We start from the raw sequence: 20,071 nt of genomic DNA on the forward strand, positions 1-20,071 counted from the left end.
TAACAAAAGCAGAGTCCCACCTGTCCAGCAACAACACATGGGAGGTGTGGCGGGGCGTACAAGACTTTATAATCCACAGAGGCTCTGAAAACAGAAAACTTGAGTGCTCACAGAGGAGATAAATTGCCTCTTCGCCCACTTGGAAACACCACAACAGCAGCCCTCATCTGCTTCAGGCCTGCTCCCATCCACCTCATTCCTGCACCGCTCCACTCACTTTACGGAATATGATGTCAGACGTGTATTCTTAGCAGTGAACCCCAGGAAGGCTGCCAGTCCAGACAGAGTACCTGGCAAGACGCTAACAGCGTGTGGCCACCAGCTCACCCTCATCTTTACCAGAATATTCAACCTCTCACTAGACTGGGCACCCTGTCTAAAATCAGCCACAATCATCCCAGTGCCGAAGAAGTCTCCCGTCACTAACCTGAACAACTACCACCCTGTGGCCCTCACTCTGGTAATCATGAAATGCTTCGAGAGACTAGTCCTTCAGCACATCAAGGACTACCTCCCCCGAGACCTCGACCCCTACCAGTTTGCATATCATGCGAACAGATCCACAGAAGACAGCATCACCATAGCCCTGAGCGCTGAGCCCCCTCCTGTATTGTGTCTACACCCACGACTGCAGTTCCACCCACCACAACCTCATCATCAAGTTTGCTGATGACACCACGGTAGTCAGATTCATCTCAAAGGGAGACGAGGCAGACTACTGAGAGGAAGTCCTGAAATTGGCAGCATAGTGTTCAGAGAACAACCTGGCACTGAACACCAACTTGTGGACTTCAGGAGGCACAGCACTGACTTAGCCCCCCTGTACATCAAAGGGGAGTGTGTGGAGAGGGTCCACACCTTCGGGTTTCTCAGTGTCCTCATCTCCGCTGACATCTCCTGGACAGACAACCTCACAGCAGTCGTCAAGAAGGCCAGCAGCGGCTGCACTTCCTGAGGCTGCTGCTGAACTTCTACCGCTCATCCATTGAGAGCCTGTTGACATATTGCATCACAGTATGGTACGGGAGATAAAGTGAGGCTTCAGAGAGAAGTCAAAGCAGCACAGAAGATCATCGGCTGCCCTCTCTCCTCCATGATGGACATTTAGTCCTCCCGCTGCCTCAGCAGAGCAACAAAAATGCGCTACAGGTGCATCAGCATAAAGACTGACAGACTCAAAAATAGTTTCTTCCCAAAAGCCATAACCACCCTGAACTCACACATGCACTGACAATACAGTCCCACCCCGATTCCAAGGCCTTCCCTCTATAAACAGACTACACAACTATCATTACTGTGCAATAGTTTACGTGCAATAACCCTGTAACACTGTAAATATATCACACTAATTATTAATTCCCCCCATATGTATATTTTATATATTCTTTTGAATACTGCTCATATGTATATAGTGCAGCAGAACTGAGCACCTCACACCCGTTTCTTTTACCACATGTTTGCACTGCGTAGGAGATGCTCTGTATCTCATTGTACATGTGTATAGTGACAAAAGGCATTCTATTCTATTCTATTCTATTCTATTTGAGATGCAGCAGTGTGTGGATATAGAGTATAGATAAAGTGTATAGAGTAGATCAGTCTTGAAAAGTGTGATATAAGAAACACAGCAGGCCTAATATTAAATACAATGGTTCTTTATTATACATATGCCTCTGTGGAGGCATTAAAAACCACTGGGTGACACCAAACTATCCTGGTGAATGAATAATGTCGTCCAGAAAACTGTTCAATCACATTCGGACACCGAGGCCGGACTCACTCGCAGCACGCTGCTGTCCAACATGATGCCCTCGGGTCAGACAAACAAAAGCAGAACAAATATGGGACAAGTAGGTCGTTACCATGGTTTCCGTATCTTTAAACCCTTATAATTATGCATAAACATACACGTACACACACATGAGCCGACAACAGGCCGTTTCATGAGTTAAAATGCTGTGCAAATGTTTCAATACAAACTAAAAACAACCAGAACCACATACTCTCCAGTTCACACATGAAACTGCAGCACTTTGAGTCCAGCACACAGTTTTCAGAGAGCCTCCCCCCACCCCCCCACTCCAGACGTGGACACAGTAAGGCCAAAAACCCAACTCTTAATATAACACGAGCGCCTCCCGGGTGATGCAGACTGCAGCGCTCAGCAACATTTACAAAGTCTGGGTCATATATCTGGGCTAAAATCAAAATAAAAGCATGCAAACACAAAATGTAACAAAAGCTTGATGAGAAAATAACAAAAGTGCTTTGGCTCAGTCAACAACCAGGTTAGCACCACATTTTAAGGGGTATGAAAGTTTTCAGCGGCTTCATGCTCTGACTCTGGGACACACGCTTCAAAAAGGGCTTTTTAAGGGGATTTAAGTCTCAGTGCGTTTCAAATTAAGTGCTTGAAAATTGATGGGCTTGCAGAGCTGCTGCCATCGCTTTCTCGTGTTATGACCCAAGTCATTTTGCTGTATGTTGTTTGTGCTTATGTAAGTTCCAGGTGGAGGCAGATAATTGGCTAAGCATGGAATGAGGCTGGCTGCCCCGCCCACTTTCTATTTCCAAACAAGCTGTGCATTTAGCCATGGGTCTTGTGTTTAGTGGTGAGCTGTGTGACCAAGTTACTGTGATGAGAAGAGCTTGGTTGTCTTGTATTGATTGTAAACCTTGGTGATCTGGTTGCTGTTGGGGTTTTCTTTTAAAACCTTTTTCTCCTGTTTAGCTTAGTGAAATTTTCTTTTGGGTTTCTCGTCATAGGTAAATCTGTTTCATTTCTGGAGTGTTTTGTTTGTTGTTTTGGCCATTCCCTCCCTGCTGCTTGCTATCTTTGGAGATTAATAAAATATCTGGTTGTTGTGAAACCGCAATCCTGTGGTAGCGTTGGTCTTTCCTTGGGAGCAGGCAGTGTGGGCATTACGTTTCCTTTTCTTTTTTTTGTGTTGCGCTCCGGTTTCCCCTTGGCTGGGTTGTAGCCAGGACCTTTAAAGCCCGGTCACACCAGAAAGACGAACAGCTAAATATTTGGGTCCGAGGCTTGGTGACTGTGGCAACAAACTGGATCAGAGTATCTTTCCACACCTCTCTGTCATCAGAGAAGTTTTAGCACTTTATTCTGAAGACTGAGAAAAATTTTATATTCGTTCGCTAACAGGAGCACCTTGAGGTCAAACACATCTGAGTCTGCTCTTCACTCGCATAGTAATTGTTCGATTTAGGATCCACTGTGGTGCAGAGAGGCAAAAACTACAAAATAAATGTGCCTTTCTCCAACAAATTATGAACCTGGCACTACCTTTAACTGCTAGATAAAAAAAACTGACTGCTATTTAGAATTTTTTTCTTTTGTCCAAAAGCAGAAAACAATGTTCGAGATGCCTTATTTTACAAGTTTTGTTTGTGTGATCAACATTTCAAAACCCAAATACTCTGTTTCTTATACATAAATGAGAAGCTGGAGCAAGAATGAATATTTAAATCTTTAATTTTCTGTTTGCCACCTAATATTTTACCATTTCTCTTTTTTCGCTCCATCAGGTTAGTTGGATCCTGGAGTTATTTGTATGAGACTGATCAGGCACTAAATACATTTTTTGATTGCTCAAAGTTCATTAAAGTTGGTTTTCAGGGGTGCAAAACATGCAGCTCACGGCTCACTAATTAATTCATTACCACGATTCCTTTAATAGCGATGCCAGTATTTCTACACAGCAACTACTACTATCGCTTATTTTTTTCTGCTCTAGACATGCCGTTTGAATTGTGAAGCACTAAAACCTCCACATGTGAAGTTTTTTCCCCTTTTCTCTGATCTGTAACACGTCAGGGTGCTCATTATAATTTATTACGATAATACGATTTATTAAACAATAGGTCAAAAACATTTTTTACTCAGGTTTAGATCTCAGCTTTTAAAAGGTCTTTTTTTCACCATAAACCACTTCTTAAATGTAAAGAAAACCAAAAATCAGGAGGGGTATTTTTTTTTAATCTGCCATTTAGCTCTGGTGTTACTGGTCAAGTTATACATTGCACTGTTATTTGCTGGCGTGACGGGGTCTTTAGGTTGGCACAGAGCTGAGAGGAGTGGAAATATTTATTGTTTTCTCAATGGAGTAGTGTAGATTGACTTTTCACTCCCCTTTCGGGTGGTGCAAATTGTATGTTAGTAGGAGGTGGTGATGGGACTGCTTCTGTTTGTCTGTGCCCGGCTGAGCCCGACATTCAGAAAACACAGATTCGTACTTGGCACCGAGTGCAAACAAGCATGAGTATGTGAAATGTCCACTGACTCGGACACACTGTAGAAAGAAAATGAACAAAGTAAACACGGTGAAATGGAAAAGTGCCGTACTAGACGTTATTTCAGTTGGGTTTTTTTCCCTCTTCATTGCTCTCCACCGGGGGAGTTTTCTGAGGCGGGTCCTGGGGGGAGTCTTCACTCTGACTGGCTTGCTCCTCTGCGGTTGGTGACTCTGGTTTAGCTGAGGCCTCCTTGGTCGGCGGCGCGGCGGTTTGTGTGCAGTTGATCGGTGCGAGCACTATGGCAGGCTGCAAGGGACAGAAAACAAAAGCCTGCATGAGTGAAGGGCGCCAGGCTGAACACAAAATTTAATGACAGGAGCTACAGGAGAGCAGAAGGCAAACAGAACCAAACGCTACACAGGCACAAATTTAACCCCAGCTAAAGAAGCTTTGTGCCCTCAGAGGTATTCGCAGGGATAGAAACGTCCCACTGAGGTTTTTAGCCCCATCAAGCTACGCAGAAATAATCTACATCAACATCAGCCCCACTAATGGGAGTCAGAGTTTCCCATGTGATCACTACTTTATCATCAATGCAGAAATGAAGCAAGGTTAAGAGAGCAGAGGGAGGTACTACGAAGCAAGTTCATAAAGCCAGGCTTACTTTGTGTTAGCTGGCTCAACAACACCTAAAACCCCAGTCAGAGGTAACAGGCATCTCAACAGTGGTTTTCAGCTTCCTGTGTTAGCTCAGGTTTTCTGCTTCAGGCTCTGAGCATGCTCACAATAAAGAGCAGGCATCTGATGAAAGTTATTTTACAGATTTAATATTCTTGTTTGTAGTCCTGATAAATGGACAACAAACAAACAGACCGACTTTCTAATCTGTGTTTTTTAAGCTAGAATTTCAGCAGGCTTGGCAGCAGATTTAAATAAAATACAAAAACAATCGTTTTCTGCATTAGAAAATAAATGCTAACATATTCCTGCCTCTCTTTCGGGGGTTATAGTGAAACACAGCTCTACCATGTATGTAATCACTTATGTATATACAAAAATTTTTATTCCTGTGCTAATTTTATTCTTTTTATACAGCTGCTGTAACAATAATTTCCCTTGTGGGAACATGAATGTATATATCTGCACATGGCATGTATAAAACCTATTGCTCCAGCAGAGAATCTGAATCTATCTAGAATCAGTGAAAACGTGGCACTTTTTAAATAGCTTCAGTTACCATGGTGATCAAGAAAGCCACCCCCGGGACACTGAAAACTCTGACTTAAGGCTCGACGTAGCTCACTAAGCCATTGATTTCGCTTCGTAGTACGCCCGTCGGGGTGTTTGATGGTAGAATGAAGCCCGGTTTGAATACCTGCAGTGACATTCACAGACAGCTGAACCCTCAGCAGCAGACTAGAGCACACCCACAGTAAAATAAAGGGTGAGGAGTAGCGATGGAGGGGGACAGTGAAAACAGAAAGAAGCAGTTGGAATGGATGGAATTATTTAAAGGGGTTACTCAACTTGAAATTCTACTTTAGTCTGCATGTTATTTAAACCTAGATTTTTTTTCTCCTTTTTTTTTTGTTAAGTCTTTTTGTTCTTCCGTAGTAGGCAGTCATATCAAACTGGTATTCACCACAAATCCACTTCCAGTCCAGAACTGGGGCAACTCCCTGCGCCATAGCGCAATACTGAGGCTGGTGAGCAGAGTGCAAGGCACCAGGTAGAGTAACGCCGGTTGACCCATCTGCATCACGGCCAGCGCCACGAAGGTGATCAGCAGGCCGATGCCATAAGCTGACGGGAGAGAGACAAAGACAGACGTCACTTTAGCTCCTGCAGGTGTTCTGCAAGCTGGTGTGCTGCTATATTCTTATTTACAGGTCGTCCTTGGCCTGCTTCTACCTTACTGAGCTACAACCATCAGAAAAGTTACTGAAGTCTTTTGTTCCTAGACTTGTTCCTAAAGCTTGTACCAGATCTGGCAGGAAAATGAAATCCTCTCTTTTTTGCTCTAAAACTGAAGTCCTCAGGAGAGGAAGTGCTGATGTTTTCTACTGGCTAGTCTTAACAATCTGTTTATTACATTACAAGCACCACGGTCATTTTTCTCGGGGTAAAACGATGAGTTGAACTACAGAGCAGAACCTCCCCTTATCAATGTCATTCCCACCTGAATGAGGCTCATCATAACATCAGCATTTCACAGAGTACAGCCCACCTCCATCCCCTCCTCCAGCCCACGTACGTACCAACTGTACAGGCCATGAAGTAGATCCTGTAGGATTGTGTTAAAATGTCAAATCTGTGACAGTACACAACCAGCAGACCTGAGAAAAGAAAACCAAAGAGGCATTCAGAACAAAGGGAACGACTAACAGCAGTTTCACAAAGCTTTCTTAGCAGACTTCCAGTTTTAGTATTTGTTTTAAATTCTTTGATGAAAATCTCTCATCCGTGACAGACTTACTGTTGGACAAGCCCTTGCTCTTATTTTCAAAGCATGTGAACTGTGTCATCATAAAACATTTGATTTGCATACCTGGTACTAAGATATCTCCGAAGCCAAGCAGGGAGAAGGGGCGGTCACAAAGAGCCAGGGGGGAGGAGTTTAACCGTGGCACTTTAAGCACCATGGGAAGCTGGGGAAAACACAAAAATTAACATTACCATCAACTACTGAGCTGAGGGGGGTGTTTGGAGGACTTAACCGAGGTGTACCACGTAGGCTCACCTTTTCATGTGTGGAGGAGTCAGAGGGACCAGCTGCTACCTCCACCATTATACTTTGCCCACTCTGGAGAAAAGGTAAGGAGTAAAAACACAAAGAACACAGCAAACAACAACTAAACTAAAGAGACGTGTGTGACAACCTGACATACCTTTGTGAAGGAAGGTGTAATAAATACGAAGAAAACATCATAGACGAACAGGACGGTCATTAGTAAAGTGCAAGCCTGCATCAGGGAGCAAAAGAAAACAGTTTATGATCAAACTTTTATTAAAACAATCAAACACAGTTAAAAACCTTTCAAAAAAAAAAAAATCGCGTTGTGGTTCAGATCTGTCACCTTAAATGTGGGCAGCCTGACTGTTTTGAGCATGTAGAGACAGAAGGCGATCCCCAGGGCGTCCTGTAACACCCACGCCCACCTGGAAGACACATAACACATTAGTCAGCCAGCACCATCACCATATCATGTACCTCAAAGGCGTCATTACACACAGACTTTACGCCACCCGACACACACACCCACAATAATTCTGCCCTCAAACCAAAATTCTTGGGTGCTGGAAGAAAGTGTGCAGCACAGCCTGTAGGAAACCAACAGCTTCAGCTCTTTTGATACTTCAGCAAAAGCATCTTTCCAAGTGAAAGTGAAAAATTTCCCCCCAAATATAGCACCTACGGGGTCACTCTGAATTTTAAACCAGAAGATATGCACTTCTGGAGAAGCCCACAATAATAATTCCTTTCTCAAAAAGCTGAAATAGCCCGAGTGGTGACACTTCTGGATTATGTGATAAGGTATCTACTATTAGGGCTGGGCCATATCATACCGTTCACTGTAATACCGGTATAATGTTAGGAAATGATAAGAAAATTATATATCGCAATAGAAAATGGGTAAAACGCGCATGCGCAGTGCCTTTGTTTTCATACGCACATGGTGGAAAAAAGCATGGCGGCGACAGAGAATGAGAAGGGCGAAAGCGGATCGCTGAATAAAACTGATGAAGCAGAATTGGTTTGTAAAAATGCTGCAACTTCAGTGGTGTGGAACTGGTTTGGCTTTCGTGCCCTCAGATACACACCAAATCACATTTTTTGGTAGAGCATGCAAGCGGGCCGTCGTTATTACCGAACCGATTTTATGTGGTACATGCCGCTCAAAAATCTGTCAAAAAATGTTTTAGTACGACTTTGCTAAGTTACGAAGCCGCACCGCTTGATGGATTGTCGGAGCATTATGGTTACCGTAGTCGGGAGCCTCGCCGAGTGATACGTACTGTGCTTGAACATAATATTACCGTACTGAGTGTGTATAACCTCTTTTTAAGTTTTGTGGATATTATACATGGTTATGCTGAGGACATGTCGGCCAATTTCCTGGAAATGCCTTTTGGTTAAACTGTCAGCAAGGAATTTTCATTTGCACTGTTAAATTTTTATATAACTTTAATGCACATAAAAAACAGCTGCTTGTTTAAGTGAAATTGTAAATGGTCTGTATTTGTATAGCGCTTTACTAGTCCCTAAGGACCCCAAAGCGCTTCACACATTCAGTCATCCACCCAGTCACACACACATTCACACACTGGTGATGGCAAGCTACATTGTAGCCACAGCCACCCTGGGGCTCACTGACAGAGGCGAGGCTGCCGGACACTGGCGCCACCAGGCCCTCTGACCACCACCAGTAGGCAACGGGTGCTGGGTGAAGTGACATTATTAGTACAAAAAAACCCCATCAAAGTTGTGGAGTTGTAAAGTATTTTGTCTCGCATCAGTTATATTGTTATGGCAAATTTTCAAATCTATATCGTGATAAATATTTTTGGACATATTGCCCTGCCCTATCTACTATGAAACATTTAGTCACAGGTTATGGTTAAAAGTTTACTTTCTAATGTGAGCCAATTCTGATCTAAGTTGAAAGGGCCGCCTACAGATAAGGCTTAGACCATGGCTATTCAACTAAGAAGTTAGTTGGGCCAGATTTTCAAACAGAGGAGTTTATCTGGGCCAGATATTTTTTTGCAGCCAGTAAGCAGCAGATCATGATCAATTTCAAACCCACACAACTGTATTGAAAAACAAGTAATTTCTTTTATTCCTTTTCCCCTGTAAATCTGGTGACCTCTCAAAAATGCACATCGAAAGGTTCATTTATTTAAAAAAAAAAAAAAAAAAAGGAAAAAAAAGGGAGGTATAACTAGCTATTTTTTTTTTGCACATTTGAAATAATAATAATAATAATAATAATAATAATAATAATAATAATAATAATAATAATAATACTACATTTGGACATTTCCCTTTCAAATTAAAATAAATATTTCGCTGACCACTCACTTTTCCTGCCATGAATGGAGCCCCATCTGTCACAAGTATACAGACACGCTTCATATCCAGACCATTTTCCTCAAAAAGAGCTGAAATCTTCTCAAACATTATTTCGCCAGCTGTGTGTCCCTCTAACGGTAGTAAGCCGAGCAATTTTCCATCCAAAAAACAGACATATACGCATAACTGTGCATTATCAGTTCTGTCTGTGAACCCATCTCCTACTATAGACATTAAATCAGTTTTCTTCAGGTCATCTGACAACATTTCAAACTCGTCTGACGCCAAAACTTCACAGAACTTCAACTCGATGAATATTTGAACTGTCTGACAGGGGTACGTTTTTAATAGCAGATGTCACACTTACTTTAATTTTTTTTGTCACTTATTACCGCATCCACCACGGCCAGCATGCAGTATTTCACTGTTTCAGAATCTTCGGCAAGAAGCAAACACGAAGGGAAGCTGCTGCAGCTCTCTCTCGGGCTGTACAGGACCCTCACCATGGTAGTACAATTCCAGTTGTAAGATTATTAAACTCGCAATTAAACTGTACTTGCTGTTGTCACATCATACATTACAATGATAGTTTAATATATTTACATCACGGTGCATTGTGGGTTAAATATTGCTAGGCTACTAGGAGTGTTGCATTCACAGTCTACACTATGCTGTAGGAATTTTTAATTTTTTAAAATTAATTAATTAATTTTTTGCGTTTTCTGTGTTTCTGCCAGGACCACAGGCAGGGCCACTCGCAGGTTGCTTCTGGGCCACATGTGGCCCGCGGGCCGCCATTTGAATAGGCTTGGATTAGACCCAGACAGAGGTCTAGGTTTTTATTTTTTTTATTTTTTAAAGCTATCGCAGTTATTACTATCGGTATATCCTGGTTATTTCCCACCACTGCACATGTCAATCAATAGTATTCCTTACTCCCATTCACCTCAAGTTGAACTTCGTACCTGACCTTATTTTTCGCCTCTCATGATTATTCCCCCTTTAATCGCTACAAGCTGGTGAATTTGACCTTTTCTTCTATGACTGTGAAGCCCTGCAGCGCCTATGTCTGTAGCTGTAGTGGAATGAATTCAATTGTTTTTTAAATTTTGTGTTGTGCACTCACTGGTCTTCGTTGCGAAACACCATCCAGATGATGCTGACACCAATGCAGAGGGCCGACAGCAGCAGCATGCGGATCTGCGGCCGCTTGTGCAGGTACGGCAGGTTGTTCTCCGGGATCCTATTTTTCCAAAACATAGGTCAGATGTCAGCCACTACACCACAGCACTTTCTCTCAGAGAAATACAGTCACTGTTAAGCATGAAATGCAACTAAAAAGTGTTTTTATTAGCATTAATCTGCAGATAATCATGTTAACCATGTGTCATTTGGTCTACAAACAAAAGAAAAAAGGGTGTACAGAAGAAACAGGAAACAACTGCTCAATCCGCATTGCTGAAAAAAATATAAAAAAAAGGTTCCTAAACTGTTCATCATGCTGTAAGTATAATGAGTATTTAAGTATTTATATGAGCTTTTCTGTTTCCAGGGTGGAGTGATTGTACAGCAGGCATCTTTATTGAATTTAATAAATAAGAACTGGGCGAACAAGTTTGAATTTATTTTAGATTTGAGAAGCTCAAACATATATATATACCCTGACTAATATTTGGTTGAATCATCAAGTTGCACCTCGACCAGACATAGAAAACATACATGAATGGAGAGGAAAAAAAACCCAAATGTCATGCTGTTTAAAGCATCATCGCACCTGCTAATATGACCTGAAGACTCACCTGCACTTGCAGAAAGGAAGTCTCCTGACGAACGGCCACAGGCAGCTGTACAGGCCGACAGAGGAGGCCAAACAGAAGATCCTGATGACCCAAATGGCTAAACGGTGAAGAAACAGCAGACAGAAGCTGAGTAGATATTATTGTGTGAGGAAACCCGCTTCTTTGGCATCCCCCCTCCTTAAACGCCTGAATAGTGGTATTGCTTTCCCTTTTGTACATTATTGCCATCCGCAGCTTTCAGCAGCTTTTTAATCTGTTTAAAGGCGAAATGTTATCTCAGCCATTGAGCTCTTTATCAGTGCAGCCATTCTTTACACTCAGCAGGGTTTGACTCTGCTGCAGCTTAATGCTGGACAACAGGTAGCTCTGCGAGAGGAAATGATCTCTGAAGAATCTCAGTTTACCCTGGAGCTAAATGGAGAGGGGATTATTAATTTAATAAGATTAGTTTAGAAGCTTGGACTTTTTAACCAGAAATCCTGTTTTATTCATTTTGTGTATTTTCTTGTTGCACCTGTGTGTGATGTGCATTTTTTTAAATTTCTTCACCCTTCTTCTTTTTTTTTAATTTTTTTATTCACAACCTATTCTACTGTATTGCATTTTAATCTTTACTTATTTTGCTCATTTAATTGGTTTTATTTAATTGAGCTCCTTTCTATTATTTGGTTTTTACCTTAAGTGAAACTTGCTTTGTCGTATTGTCTTTTTATTTTGTTAGCAAAATATTTATTCTACTTATTTAAGCTAGTTTTTAAAGGAGGAAAGAGGCAGCAATGTTAAAGGCTTAAGACACTGATGGTGAGCCTTCTATCATCGTGGACAAAGTGAGACTGCACAACAACAGGATTAACAAGCCAGCGGACTTTATGAGTTCAGTGCCAGTGATTCCTCCTGTGCATTTCTGTCTAATTTTTCCTGGGGATTCTGGGGAATGGAGTCTAATAGACTAAGTTTCATCATCCGAGCGACATACAATGTGCTACCTTCCATAAATGTTAAAGAGGTACATATTTCTCAGCTGCAGTGAATAGATAGAATAAACTGTAGAAAACTAAACAGGAGAAAGAAGAAAACAATTTTAACATAAACCATTGACACACTCCGGGGCCTGATCAACCCTGGCAGGGCCTCCTTGGATGAGGGTGTCTAGTGATAATGGCCGAAACAACCGATGAATTCAAGGTCCACCACTGACGATGTGTCTAAATTTTAATGATTTAGATCAGATCTCTAACCCCTAAACCTAACCAAGGAAAAATGGCAGATTAGCTTGTGTAAAAGAACAAAAGTTGAGACACATAACGATGTGTGCCACTGGTAAAGTTTCTGGGATGCTTTTCCTCATAACACCCATCCCTCAAGATTTTCTCCATTAAAAGCAATGCATTGTCAGGAATTGTGACATCTAGTCCTTTACCAAATCAACTTGGCTTTTAAATTTATCAGCAAGAGAGCAACAATATAGGAAATAATAACCGTATTCTTAATATAAGGACCTTCAAATATCAGTAAATTCCTGGAGGGAGATAGCTGAAAGTATCAGAAGTGAGATTCAGAAAAGTGTAAATAAGTTGTTTGTTTTTTTTTTTAAAAACGTGAGCGATAGTTATGTTTACCTCTAAAGAAAACTGACCACAACAAGTAGCATGGACCCCGGAGGGGAAAAAGTGCCAGCATTTTACTTGTTTCTATCTGCTGGCTCTGCATATAAAACACTGAGACACAACGAACCTCAGCTGCCGAAAACTATGCTGCACAAACATGTAAATGAGCTGTTATCAAGGATGTACTCAGGATGGGCCTGAGTGTGTTTAAGCATTAAAGTCCAGCTTGTTTGACTAACATAATTAACGTGCTGTGCCCGGGTGCGGTTCAGTTAGACTCGGTACAGTATGCATGTATCGCATTCCCCTGCACTTCCCTCTTTAAATATAACTCTGAAAGGAAAGCGTTCCACCGCTTTCATAATAAAGTCCCAAAATCCACAAACTCATAAAACTCATCAGGCTCTGCAACAGTGTTTAAGTAAATCAGAGAGTGACTGTGAGGGAGGAGCTGCTGCCAAGATAAATGTAAGCATCCTCTGGCACAGTGTGAGCACTGGGCAGCAGGAGGACAAGTGTCCCTAATCTGAGTAAGCTACTGCATACTGTAGATAAAAAGAATATAAACTTGCCAAGTGGTGAGGAGAAATTTGACGTTTAAATTAGTTAACAAATTTGACAATGAATGCCTAGTAAGTCCAGGAATTATCCATACAGGTGTTTCAGTCAAGAAAAACAAGGAAACCTGTAAGATCCAGTTAAAAGCTGCAGGCTTGAACTAAATCAGCTGCTCTGGAACCATTTTTTTGATTCTGACAGACTGTAAAAATAAGCATATCCTAAATTATCACTTCATTTGATTCTAAACTACAAAGACTTATTGCAAAAGCACCATTCTGTGTTTCTTTGCACTTCTGGAGGTTTTTTTTCAAATATGTTTTGCTCTGTTTTTTTTTGCACATAGCAAATGCTGGGTTTTTTTTAGGTTTTGTCACATCTTTTGCACAACCTCAATCCAGAGAAAATCCCTACTGAGTGATGCCAAGCCACAGTGAGTAAGGACAAATTAAAAGCTTTGAGAGGCTAACCGCCCCCAACACACTAATGAATACTGGGCAGAAGGAACTGAAACCACCATCATTTACTGTTCCCATAAACGTGCTTCTGATCGAACGGATTTACTTATCTTTTAAATGTTTCCTTCAGCGCGACTAGTAAAGCAGCGGTTATATTCTGTGTACGCTTCGTGAGTATCTGCATCGTACCCAAGTGGTCGTAGAAAAAGTATAGTAGCACCAGCATGTTGCAGCACATGACGACGAACACACAAATCATGATTGGGGTTACGTCTACGGTCTCCTCCTCTTGCTTCTCGGCACTGTCGTCCCGCTTGTGCTTCATGTACCGTCTGCAGGAGGACAAGCAACAGTGAGTAACTCTAAAGACAAAGAGTATATATGCACACATGTTTGCTCTGAGGTTTTGTCTTTCACATTTTAAATTGCAGATTATGGTCCAATTTTTGGTGATTTACCAAAACACACGGGATAACCATATTGCCATTAAAAGTCTATATTTATAGTCATTTGGTCAGCTGGCTGGCATTCACTTCCATCCTGAGTTGAAAACACGCACTCATGATTCCAAATGTTTTTTTCTCTGCGGTGCTGTGCGTCAGCGACCCCATCTCACTCTGCCCTCCTTCACCTCAGAAAACTCCAAAAAGATGGACTCAGATTGGCTTAAGCCAATGAGTCACCCATACTCAAATAAACAGTGCTGCCCTTTACTGGAGTCGCAGCGGTAAGATGCAGATTGCTTGGTTTGAAAAGAAGAGAAGCACTCATAGTCACCCAAAAGGAAAGTCTTTTGCAATCATGCACTTGTATTTTGTTGCCAGGAAAACTCTGACCAATGTTCTCTGGAGCCTCTCCTGATGAAATATCTCTAATGTAAATTTAGCAGCTGTGACTAAATGCATCGTTTGCACTCACTGAAGGAATTTTTTTGATACCCAATACTTGCATCATTGTATTTTTGTATCACTTAATGCAGTTTTGTTCAACCCAGACTAAAATCACTTTTTAACTTTAATTTTTTCAAAAAGTCTGAAAACTCTGGCTGTCATACTGCAGTACAGCTGAAACTCTGGCACTATGGGATTTTCCACTGAATCGCTTCCACAGAAGCACTTTTACAGGACCAGTAAACTTACTTCTTGCTGTCTCTGCTGCCGGCCCAGTAGCCTCCAATAGCCACCGTTCCTACTGCCATCAAGAAGATGATCACCATGTTATAGTCTAACACTGGCTCATTGGGTGCGTACATGGCAACCAGCTGTCCTTTACCAAAGGTCTGCAGAAGTAAGAAACAGCATTAGATTTGCCAGATGTAAACCTTCAAAACTAAATAAAACATGCCAAAATAAGGAAGTGCTACTTAATTTATATTAAATAAACCCTAATTTAGCCTACTTCAAAGTAAATTAACTCTGATGTTGTGATTATTAAGCCCAATTCAGTGCATAACACTGGACTGAAGTCATGAATTGCAACAAGAGTCTCCGTCATGGTGCTCAGTTTTAGATACACTTTTCCACTTAGATACATTTTCCACTCCACTGGAAAAACAAATCTGTCTGAAAAGGAGCATTTAACCAGTTGCTTCCAGCTGGATAGACGTGCCATGTGCCGTTTAACGTGTATCAAAGCTTAAACCATCTCTAAGTAGTTCCCTGAACATGTCAGTCAGTTCACTGTACTCAAATGGACTCTGCAGTCACCAGATCTCAATCCAGCACAGCACCTTTAGGATGTGGTACAATGAGAGATTCTCATTGTGGACATGGAGTTAACAAATCTGCAGGAACTGTGTGACACCATCATGTCAATAGGGAGCAAAATCTCTGAGAAATACTTCCAGCACTTTCTTGAATCTGTACCATGAAGAATTACAGATGAAAGGTAGTTTACCCTGCTACAAACAAGGTACACATATTAAAGCATCCAGTGACACAAAATTAGAAAAGGGATAATAAGGCTAGGTGTAGAGCTTCTAAAGTGAGAAGAGAAATATCGGTTGGTAGCTGTCTTCTCACCTTGCTTATATCCAACATATCAGAGTAGCTGAGCAGTGCCACAGGAATGTCAATCTCTTCATACTGAGTCTTGTTTCCTGCTGGTGGCGTCTGTAGGAAAAAAACAAAAACAAAGCACATTTCTGATTTGTCATGAACCAAAAGACCTGTTTAATTCTGACACAGAATAGCTGTGAACAGCTGTCTTACCAGTCTGTCCTTGCTGACGATGAGCAGGCCCTTGGCACCATTAATCTGGGCCAGGCGAACTTTTTCATAGAAAGTGCAGTTCCCCCTCATCACCATGGGGATGCGGTTCGGGAAGCCTCCCTCTGGGACCTCAGAGGGTGAGCACAGGACCGATGTTGTCAAGTCATGGATCTGGAGACGTGACTTTGAAACAAAAGGTTTGGAAATACTCTCAGAGGTTTCAAAATACAGTAATTAGAGATGTTGTTTGTTTTAATTAATTACTCATTATGTACTGTTTATTATTCTTTAATGGAACAAAGAAGCTTCCTCATTTAGTGTAAAAAGGGGCAGCCTTGTCATAAAAATCCTTGTACTTCTAAAAGACTAGTTTGTTTCTCATTATTTCTCATTATTGCCTTGAAGCAATTTGAAATTTTACAATGTTTGGTTAACCCCCTTTGTTAGTGACTTACTGCCTTATTGAGATCCTGAGGTAAACGTGCCCACTGGGAGTTGAAGAATATGCAGTAATCCTTTCCTTTGCTCTTGCCCTTGTCACTGAAATGGGCCATGCCGTACTCTCCCACCACCTGTCAACATAAAAACAATGGCTGGATCATCTCACATGTCCAAGAAAAAGGAAATTTTTATATCACAGAGTTGAGCTTTAATTCTAGCAGCCCTATAAATGTTGATGTTTCGCTGTCTGCATCAATTTGAGACGGCATAAAAATTCCCAAAAGCCTTTTTGAAGCTATGATTAAACTATTCGTACCCCTTTTAGTTGGTTTTTGTATACCCTTCTTCATATAAACGGGGTGCACACAATATGATAAACCCTTGAATGTATAATAAAGCTCAGCAGCACTACAAACTACAGCCTTCAGTGTATAAAAAGGCTCAGTAACAGCTCCTACAATCAGGGTTCCTGCAATGTACTTGAAGTTAGATTTAAGGCTTTTAAACACATTTCTCAAATACCTCTTCTTTCTTTCTCTTTCCACATGACAATCTTTAGCTAGATTAATAGTTTTTTCACTGCACACAAAACAGAAAAACCTGTTCAAATTTTAGTTGGCTCACTCAGTTATATTGTTTCTGGCAGTGACTTGAAATATTTCACTCTTAAACTCTAATTTCAGACGCGTTCCATATTTTACAGCACTACCGCAGTCCAAGTTGTCAGTGGTTAACATCATATTCGCTGTCTCGTAATCACTGTGAAGATAAACCCAGTGTCGGTTTCAGGTGAGGTGAATCGATCGGCAATAATCCCCCTTCATTAATGCTGCATCAAAAGGTGAGTAATGTGTGGGTTTCCAGGGCCCACAGAAATCTCCGCAAGCTAACAGACATAGCATCTATGCTAACGTTCCCGGAAAACCGCAGGGAAATAAAAACCCAAATCCTTGTTTGTTAACCGCAGGCTGCTACCCGACAAAGACGCACTGAGGGACAGTTTTCGAAGAAACAGACGTGGTGTCTCTCACCTTCTGGATGAGAAAAGCGACCCAAATCAGTGTTTCGGGGACCCTCATGATGTCTAGCTTGTTGTTGTCTCCCCCATCGACCAACCAACCAAACGTTTGGCTCGAACTCCCTGCACGAGAGCCCCCAACGCCGGCTCTAACAGGCCGCGCCCATTTCGTTCGGCTAGGCTTTTTAATTGGATGATATTGTCATGTGCCACTTTGCTGTTTGGATAAAAACAGACTGCCAAAAAACTATAAAAATAGTAGCGGTCACTGACAGCACGAAAAGCCTAACATGCTTTACAGTTAAACATAAGTTTTAAAAACCCCCAACAACAAATAAAAGAGGAGTTATAGAGTTTGGTTAAAAGTTTTTCAATTCATTAGCATGAATACATAAATCAATCAATCAATCAATCAATAAATAAATAAAGGGAAACTATTTTTCTTCAATTTTTCTTCATTTTCTTCAAAAATGCAAAACTCTTAGAATGTTTAACCCAAAATTTCTAAAAAAAAAAAAAGAAAAAAAAAGAAGAAGAAATAAAAATACAAAAGAAAATTACAAACAAATACAAAAAAAACAACCCAAAAAACAAAAAACCCACTTGTATGCAGGTGATTAATTCCAATATCTTGGAGGTAAGTGGAGCGGCTGCTCCTGGTACAGCTTCTGCCCCTGCTGAGCTCATCACTGGACCCAGTTCAGTTTGCCTACCAACCTGTGGCACCGGAGTGGATGACCGTCATTCACCTCCTACATCGTTCAAAAATCATTTTCACTGAGTTATCCAGTGCCTCTAGAACCATTCTTCCCACAGTTCTGAAGGACAAGCTGGAGAACATAGAAGTGGACCATCACCTCACAACATAGATACTGGACTATCTGACCGACCACAGTATGTGAGAACTCAGGCTGTGTCGGACAGGGTCATCTGTAGTACGGGGGCCTCACATGGAACAGTTCTGACTCCGTTCCTCTTCACCATCTACAATGCAGGCCTCTCCCACAACTCCACCCAGTGCTTCCTGCAGAAGGACGGACAGTGTAGTTTGCTGGGGCAGCAGCATCACTGCTGGGGACAGAACGAGCCTGAACAGGCTGATCCAAAGGATCAGCTCTGTTCTAGGATGCCATCCGGACCCAGTGGAGGTGGTCAGTGACATGATGGCTAAGCTGTCATCCCTACTGAACAACAAGATAAGATAAACTAGGTTTAAACTAGGTTTATCTTATCTTATCTTACTTCAGTCACTTTAATTTTAAAACTGTGTAATTTAAAAACTGTATATGTTAGGTATTTTAGTACCATGGGAGCATTTACTGGATATTGTTTTATAGTGACATTATACAGGAAAACTCTGTCATTCAACAAGGTTGAAATACCACAGAGATCACTCCCTCAGCTACATTAGTTTCTTAATCTTTTAGACGCCTGTTGAAGGCCAAATGGTTTGTTTCAGATTTCACTAATGAAAGAACTCTTCGTTTTGTGCCTTGAAAATATGTCGCTGAGATAATCACAATTGTAGCTGAACTGATACACTACACAAAGGATGCTTCTTCACCCAAGGGCAGGAAGACGCTGCCTTATCTTGGTCTGTACTGGTTTAAACTGATAAATCTGCTGTCTCATGAATTTTACCCTCTATATAAACTGTTATACTTGTGAATAAAGTTGAGTCACTTTGGGAAGACAATCTAAAGCAGTCTCTGTTTTCTTGTTCTCCCAAGCTGCTCCCGAGCTGCTCGTACTAACACGCTGAATGGCATGCTTGAATATTACTTGAGAATATATTTGACTGTGTTACAGACTAAGGGACATTCTCTGCTGATAGGTGAAGGTACATTCTCTGCTGATAGACGTCCACGCCTCGGAGGAAGCCGATCCACGGAGTAGGCCCTGGAAACAGTTTCCTTCAGTATATACTGTATATTCTGTGTATTTATTATTTCAATCTTATTGCCTGTTCTTATTGTCCTTATCTTCAACGTTATGCTGCTCTGTTGTTTGTTAATTGTCCCTTGGGGATAAACCGGGTTCGATTCCCGGTCAGGGAACTAATTTTTTCAAACAATGTCAACTCTGTGCACATTTGAGCACATATCAAAGTCTAACTATGAACTCCTTGGCTCTTTTAACCGGATTTACGCACAAAACTAAATATCCTACTCTCAAAACTCTAGTATCATAAGATATGGTCCTTACTTAAACTTCAATCATAATTTCCAAGAGCAGAGTGTGGAGGACTGCATGGGAAGATCCGAGAAGACATGAGGGTCTGCTCGGATGTTTGCATACTGTATATTTTTTATGATCAATACATGTGCACAGAAACAAATACATGTTGTTATTAGAGCATGTTTCTACCAGCAATTCCTTACATTTTTTATCTTTTAACCAGGTACACTCTCAGAACAGCATTCAGGTCAGATGACCAGATGCGTCTGGTCGGACAGAGTAGCAGATTAAAGCACTGATGAGATCTTATCTCTGCTGTACCTGCACCTAAACTTTGGAACAAACCAGAAGCTCATAGTCAAGCTCATATTCAACACATGTTCAAAACATGTTCACTCTCAACCTCCACTCAGCCTCCATCTGACGATATCAACATTATATGCAGGATTCTGAAGGCGCAAAAACCGATGCCCACAG

General features: G+C 41.4%; 1 protein-coding gene across 3 annotated transcripts; it reads right to left on the bottom strand.

Annotated features, from left to right (window-relative positions):
* Positions 1-1,639: 1,639 nt before the first annotated feature.
* Positions 1,640-17,596, bottom strand: sppl2 (signal peptide peptidase-like 2). 3 transcript variants are annotated; one of them, XM_026149571.1, is made up of 15 exons: positions 17,430-17,595; positions 16,413-16,529; positions 15,958-16,140; positions 15,769-15,858; positions 14,887-15,026; positions 13,937-14,079; positions 11,125-11,221; positions 10,452-10,568; positions 7,329-7,410; positions 7,140-7,214; positions 6,992-7,054; positions 6,800-6,899; positions 6,510-6,587; positions 5,894-6,054; positions 1,640-4,557 (listed from the first exon to the last, which is right to left on the bottom strand). In XM_026149571.1, the coding sequence occupies exons 1-15, from the start codon at positions 17,475-17,477 to the stop codon at positions 4,372-4,374; spliced, it is 1,680 nt and encodes a 559-aa protein (XP_026005356.1). In that variant the 5' UTR covers positions 17,478-17,595; the 3' UTR covers positions 1,640-4,371. The 3 variants fall into 3 exon arrangements, 2 of the variants coding, with proteins under 2 accessions (XP_026005356.1, XP_026005357.1); XR_003270352.1 differs by having other exon boundaries at positions 4,494-4,557; positions 5,779-6,054; positions 17,430-17,596; XM_026149572.1 differs by lacking the exon at positions 5,894-6,054 and having other exon boundaries at positions 4,415-4,557.
* Positions 17,597-20,071: the final 2,475 nt, after the last annotated feature.

The sequence above is a fragment of the Astatotilapia calliptera genome, chromosome 18, assembly GCF_900246225.1.
Source record: "Astatotilapia calliptera chromosome 18, fAstCal1.2, whole genome shotgun sequence".
In the NCBI taxonomy this organism is placed as follows: domain Eukaryota; kingdom Metazoa; phylum Chordata; class Actinopteri; order Cichliformes; family Cichlidae; genus Astatotilapia; species Astatotilapia calliptera.